This window comes from Myotis brandtii, unplaced genomic scaffold, assembly GCF_000412655.1.
Source record: "Myotis brandtii unplaced genomic scaffold, ASM41265v1 scaffold350, whole genome shotgun sequence".
Taxonomy (NCBI): Eukaryota; Metazoa; Chordata; class Mammalia; order Chiroptera; family Vespertilionidae; genus Myotis; species Myotis brandtii.
In genome coordinates this window covers 208,763-215,794 of record NW_005363468.1, presented here as the reverse complement: position 1 = coordinate 215,794, position 7,032 = coordinate 208,763, and the positions used below count along the sequence as shown (strand labels likewise).

Sequence of the window (7,032 nt, the reverse complement as noted above, 5' to 3'; positions counted from 1 at the left end):
ACCTGACCTGTTTCCACCATCCCACACACTTTCCTCTCTCAGGCCCCCATCTCTTTTATCTGTCAGCTGCAGTAGCTGTTTATACAGTCTCACTGCTCCTTGTGTTGTAGCCCTCTAATCCCTGCCCCTGCTGCTTCCAAAGCAGTCTTATGAAAAAAGCATTTATTATATTATATTATTCCTTGCTTGATATACTCAGTGATATGCAAGTAGCTACACTACAGGGCTTCCCCAATCTAGGTACATAAGAGCCCCGTGAAGTCTTGGTTAAAACAAATACTTCTGGTCCCCACCTCAGAGGTTCTGATGATATAAATTAGAGTTAGAGTCCATGAATCTCTATTCTAAACAGACATCCCAGATGAGTCCATGCATGTAGTCCTTAGACATTTGAGAAACATGGGCCATGGGAAAGGGCATTGCCATGAATGGAACACAAGACCCTCCCTAAGCATGCTGGGATTTAACTTTTTTTCCTGAACTGGCCATGCTGTTGCACCCCTTTCAGTTTTCCACAAGATAGTCATTTTGCTAGCAATGCCATTAACTTTTTGTCTACTTAGTAAACTTCCTTTAAGGCTCAACTCAAGTACCAATTCTTCTGATGAGTTTTCCTAAACTCCCCAATTCTTACCATGTACCAGTGTGTATAACATATTAACTGCTCTTATGTATCTATGTATGTATGTAACTCTCCTATTAGATTGTGAGTTTCTGCCGGAACCGGTTTGGCTCAGTGGATAGAGCGTCGGCCTGCGGACTGAAGGGTCCCAGGTTTGATTCCGGTCAAGGGCATGTACCTGGGTTGTGGGCACATCCCCAGTAGGGGATGTGCAGGAGGCAGCTGATCGATGTTTCTCTCTCATTGATGTTTCTAGCTCTCTATCTCTCTCCCTTCCTCTCTGTAAAAAATCAATAAAATATATTTAAAAAAAAAAAGATTGTGAGTTTCTGGAGGACAGAGACTATTATTTCTGCATTTTTGTATATTTTAGAGAGTACACTAAATATATAGTAATTCAACTCAACATTTGTGGATTTGATATAAGAATGAAGCTGTGGATATTACTATTTATATTTTATAGATAATTAAACTGAGGCTGTGAGATATTAACTGACTTGAGGTCAACCACATTGCCAAAACAATCAAGGATATCGTATGTCTTTTACTTAGCAAGCTTTTTCTATTCAAAATACTCTCTTCCTAGTATGATGGGATTATTCCCTGTGCTCAAGTAAGCCATGAATCTTGGAAGTGTCCGGCAGGATTTTCCAATCTGGGTATACTTATTTGATCTGTCATTTAATGGTGTCATTTCTGAGGCTGACCAACGACTGGGAGCAAGAAGTCCAGAGTCATTGCTCTTCAAAAGCTTAGTCTCTGCATTATTTGGATTTCTGGACATTTCCATATCAGGGCTGCCACATTTCTTAGTTTTCTTCCAAGAATCGGCATTACATTTATTCTGCCTAATTTACTATAATAAATTGTATGGGCATCATTATTATTGTTAGTCGACAACTAACTGTTGAAAATAAGGTAGGATCCTTTTGGTGATTACTTAAAGAGAACACTACCTATGCTTTCCTTTCCCGTACTTCTCAAAGAGTCTCTGGAATTCAGAACATGTATCTATCTCCAAGTGCCGGCTGAGATTTGGCAGCTGAAATCTAGCAAAGGTCAGGGATAAATCACAGAAACTTCTGAATTTAACACAATAACCTGGGAAAAAAGTTAATGCTAATTCTTGATTATGTTTGGCAGGTGAAGAAAGGGATATGTGCGGAAAGACAATGAAGTGATCTTCAAGAGTAGTCAGTATTCAGTTATTTAGTTCGCACTTCATTTTGCTTGTAGTAGCTTTTGGTACCATTTGACTCTTCTCAAGTAGGAACCTTGCATTTTATTAACTTCATCCCACCCTGAACATAGTGAAGACTCAAAAGAAGCTTGTGAAATAAAATGAATAATCCCCAAATCTCATTTCAACCTTTCACCTTTGATGTGTGGTACAATACTGATTAGCCAGTGACATGCTTCAGAAGCAGGCCACCAGAAAAAGACAGGCATAAAAAGCCATTGAAAACTATCAGCCAGATAATCAACCTTGGAGAACTAAATGTCTGTATGTATATCTGGTTACTCAAAACAATGAAATATAACAACAACACAGCCTAGAGACCTGAAATTTGACATTTTAATTTAAAATCTTTCATATTTCTTTGATAATTGTATGTTTAACATAAATATTGTCTACTTATAATATTTGTATTCCCTTTAAACACTTATTGATTAGCATTTAATAAATTATTGCCTGCACAATAAAAAACAAGCTGGTATTTTTTAAAAACAATTAAAATTTTTATTAATTTTGTTTTCATAATAAAGAGTCCATGGTTATAATAGTTGCCACTTTAAGTGACTACAGAAAAAACAAATATATAATTATTTTACATGATCATTACAATTTTCTAAAGTTAGTCACAGCATATACATGCTTTGCTACAAACTATAGCCCTTTGGCCATATATAAGCTGTCAATACTCAAAGGTGTTTGAACATGCACCCCTATTAGCAATGCATAAAGGAGAAAATAGGCTAAAATTGCTTATAAATATTTTACATTTTAATGCCCATGTTAACATTTTGTCTGTTGCTATATTGTACAATTAATACTAGGAAATATGTCTTAAGGTTAAATAGTGGTAACTTTTTCTATCTTGATCTTAATTATGCCAAGAAATCTGTTCACCAAACATTTTTAGAAAAGCTGCTGAACACAATTTCATGAAAAATAGTGTCTTTATATATTCTGTGTGCAATTTTAAGATCTGGCAAAATGCTTACAGACCACAATTCTGACATGAAGAAAGACTATTAAGGATGTAAATGAGGAGAAAAACCAAAACTCAGTATATGATAATAAAAATTAGCTAAAACTTAAATAAAAATTTATTAACAAACTGTGAAAATATTAGTCTATTTTTTTTTATTTTGCTTAAAATCCAAAGTTTGAAATGTCTTTTGTGATAACAGGCAATGATTGGGAAGAAATTAATAAAAAAAAGACTGAGGGATTTGTAAGTAGAATTCAGGTGGCATGTGAATTAATTATTGTCCTTTCTTTGGAGCCATATCGTTGGGATTGGGCTGGCTGTATCATCAATTAGATGCTGGCAGAAAGCAACGTGGCCAGTTTATTTCCAACATGTGGCCCTGGATTACCAAAAGAAAATAAAGTGGAAACTCTGTTATATTTTAAGAGTGAGTTAAAGCTCTTGGGACCAATTTGTTCCTCAAGTCACTCTGAGAACATTGCACTGTGTTTTGCTGGAACTGAATCAGGACCTTTTGCATCTATGTGACCGGGCAGTGACGAAAGTGAGGCTAAGAATGGGACTCTGTCCCCATGGGTTACTTCCCACCCCACCTCATTTCCTCTCTCTTTCGTTTTCTCTTGTGCTTTCACACACATCTCATCCCAAGTTAACATAAGGCATTTTGCTACAGAGATGAAAGAATTAAGCAAGAATGCACAAAGTAGGACGTTCTTATTGTCTCAAAAAGACAGTTTTGCCTGTGACAGAAAAGCACCACGTCAAGAACTTTTTTCTATTAGTTACAAAGATAATATAAAAATTAGTAATAAGCTGTTAAATTGCCTAATTTGTGTGATCTTAAAAAATATTATTCTAACTTTTATGCATATGCCAGAAACCATTTTATCTACAGCAGGAGTGAGAGAGGGTGCTGCCTTCTCCTTTGCCATGTGAACACTGCTCCAGGCAAGTCACATTCTGTCCATCGTGCGGTTACTAGCATCCCTCCATTGTAAGGATAGGAACCTGGGACCTGCCCTTAGTTTAATCATCTACACATTGTGTATTGTAGCAAAGTATTTACTGATGAGAAAACTAAACAACTAGTGTTTAAACTACAATAGTAATATTAAAAGAAGAATGTTTTGAGAATCCTGAACAAATTGTAGGTAGCATTTTCTTTGCAGAGTTCTTAAATGAGAGATTTTAAAGTAGCCTTTTGAGACAGTATTCTCGACTTTCTCTTTCTGTTTGTGACATTTGATCTCACCTGAATATAAAAAGTTAAATGACTTTCAAAAACTTGTATCTCTCTGATACTTCCTTCTGATCATTTAAATGTTTCCAATGTCAAAAAAACATCATACACCAGCTAAACTGCTTATACATTTTGCATCTAATAATAGTCCAACCAATGGTGTGACACTATTAATAAAAGAGTTTTTTAAATAGAATTATTAAAATTTTTAATTAATTGATTTAAACTTCATTTAAAGATTCTGTTTTACAGTGACACATTTTTTCTTTAAATCAGATTCACATTAATTTAAAAATAAATCTCTCTAATAGAAATTCTGAGTGAGCTCAATTTAAATGTAAGTGATGTATGAATATACTAGAAGTTATTAAGAGCTACATTGAAGTGCTGACTGTAAAAAATTAAGAGCTTTCACAATGAAGCTTTCTTAATTCTCACTGCTTTTCTTTTTAGACTGTAAACAGCTTATACAATGTCATGTGTAACTGTGAGTGTTAAGAAGATAATCACTCTTAAATTTTTCCATTGTTTTGTGCAAACACACAGTTTGTTTTGATTTGGCAAATGCCTCATTATCTTAATCACTTCTGTCCAAAATGAGGAACGTGTAATTAAATGATGATTCCTTCTTTCAAGATGAGCTGTATTTATTACTGGAACGGAAGTTGTCATATCCTTGATCATTAGCTTTGGACTTTAAGCACGACTGCTTTTCCTCCAGAGACTGTTTTTCTTCAAATGACTGGCACCAGCAGCATAAGCATGACTGTACAAAACAAAGGCACTCATTATATATTTACATCAGTTATACTGTCACGACTCCTACTCCCTAGGGTTCTGACTTTCTTTGCATGATTGGGAATTCTTGGGCCACTTTTGTGCTCTCTTATTTTTTCACTTAAAAACATGTAATTAGCCCAGTCGGCATGGTTCAGTGGTTGAGCATCACCTATGAGCCAGGAGGTCATGGTTCCATTCCCAGTCAGGGAACATGCCCAGGTTGTGGACTCCATCCTGAGTGAGAAGTGTGCAGGAGGCAGCCAGTCAATGATTCTCTCTCATCATTGATGTTTCTATCTCTCTCTCCATTCCTCTCTGATGTCAATAAAAAATAGATATTTTAAAAAAACATACAATTACATAAGTAGCATATGATAATTATTTTTAAGCTAGAAGATACAAAGAAGGAAAAATGTATAAAATTAAAATTCCCACCTTTTAATTAACATAAAAAAGGAAGCCACTCTTAATTCTTCATATTTACCCTTGACTACTTGAGAAATACTCTTGATTTTTTATAAATATGTAAATCAAGACTTTTTCCAATGCAAGCAGAAATATCACCATGTACATATATATACATGACTGTACATGAGCGTGTGTGTGTAATTATGTGCATAATTAATTTTAATAAAATTGTACTATATGTACTATTCACAGTTGGCTTTCTTTCACTTGACAGTGTCATAGACATCTTTCCATATCAATGAACTTAATATTACATTGCCAGTGTTTTCAGCCACATGCTGTTCTCATGTGCCTATTCAATACTGTTACATGATACACTATAAAGTATATAAGTGTCTCAGTTTTATTTATCCATTTTTCCCTGGATTTTTATTCAAAACTTTGTTTATTCTGTTTGTTTTCTGAAAATCTATATGTATAAGGAAATGGGAGGCCCATTGTTTTCTCCTCTATAAAATGAGGGAGTTGATCTTAATGTACATTTTCTCCTAGCTCTAAAATCTATGAGCTTATGGGTGGGCAAAGACTTTTATAGACTGCCTTAGAGTTTACAAGAAAGCTAAGTTCTTGACTTTCCAATAATGAACTACCAGGGACAAATGGATCATTCCCACTGAAGGGGAGGAAATACTTTTTTCTACGCTAGATTATCGAAGGAGTGAATGGATGGACATATGAATGTAACAATGCAAGCAGCCAGATGAGAAATAACTAAACATATTCCACATCAAGTAGCACATCCCTGCTAAGAAGTTGGAAAAGAAGAGCTAGAACCTGAATTCAATTTCTTTGTTTGATTTGCTCTTCTCATGTCCATGTGAAAAAGAGACCAATGTAGTTATACTTCAAATTGTGCTGCACAGTCAGTCCAAAATCTACTCCAAATGAGATGAGTGCATTTAATTCAGGTTTAGCTCTTATTCATCACATGATGTCTGTCAGACATCAAAGCATGTAATTTTTATTACTTTTCTAAGCAATTCTAAGTACAACTGGTTGGTTGAAGCAGTAAGGAGTGGTTGACTAGGTGGAAATCAACTATAGTGATATGTGAGCAAAAGTCATATTTTATTTATTTATTTAATATATTTTTATTGATTTTCAGAGAGGAAAGGAGAGGGAGAGAGAGTAGAAACATCAATGATGAGAATCATTGATCGGCTTCCTCCTGCACGCCCCCCCCACTGGGGATCAAGCCCGCAACCCAGCATATGTCCTTGACTGGAATCAGACCGGGGACCCTTCAGTCTGCAGGTCAATGCTCTATGCTCTGAGCCAAACCAGCTAGGGCAAAAGTCATATATTAAAAAATCATCCATGGTCTAATAACAAGGGAAAACTGTAAATTTACTAGATCTCTCTGAATAGAAATATTAATAGACTAAAGGCCCGGTGCACAAAAATTTGTGCACTCGTGGGGGTCCCTCAGCCCGGCCTGTGCCCTCTTGCAGTCTGGGACCCCACGGGGTATGTCCACCTGCTGGCTTAGGCCTGCTCCCCAGGGGATTGGGCCTAAGCTGGCAGTCAGACATCCCTCTGGCAGCTTGGGAGCCCCCGGGGGATGTCCACTAGCCAGCGAGGAGAGGGCCTAAGCTGCAGTCGGACATTCTTAGAGCTGCTGAGGAGGCGGGAGAGGATCCCACCACCACCGCTGTACTGGCAGCCGTCAGCCTGGCTTGTGGCTGAGCAGAGCTCCCCCTGTGGGA

At 36.6% G+C, this 7,032-nt stretch overlaps 1 protein-coding gene across 1 annotated transcript in view; it reads right to left on the bottom strand.

The window, feature by feature from the left end:
- Positions 1 to 2,338: 2,338 nt before the first annotated feature.
- EDNRB (endothelin receptor type B) overlaps positions 2,339 to 7,032 on the bottom strand; it is a 26,347-nt gene continuing 21,653 nt past the window's right edge. The window contains exon 7 of the mRNA XM_005871609.2: positions 2,339 to 4,844. Within this exon, the coding sequence (XP_005871671.1) occupies positions 4,710 to 4,844 (135 nt within the window). The 3' untranslated portion in view covers positions 2,339 to 4,709. The remainder of the gene's footprint in view (positions 4,845 to 7,032) is intronic.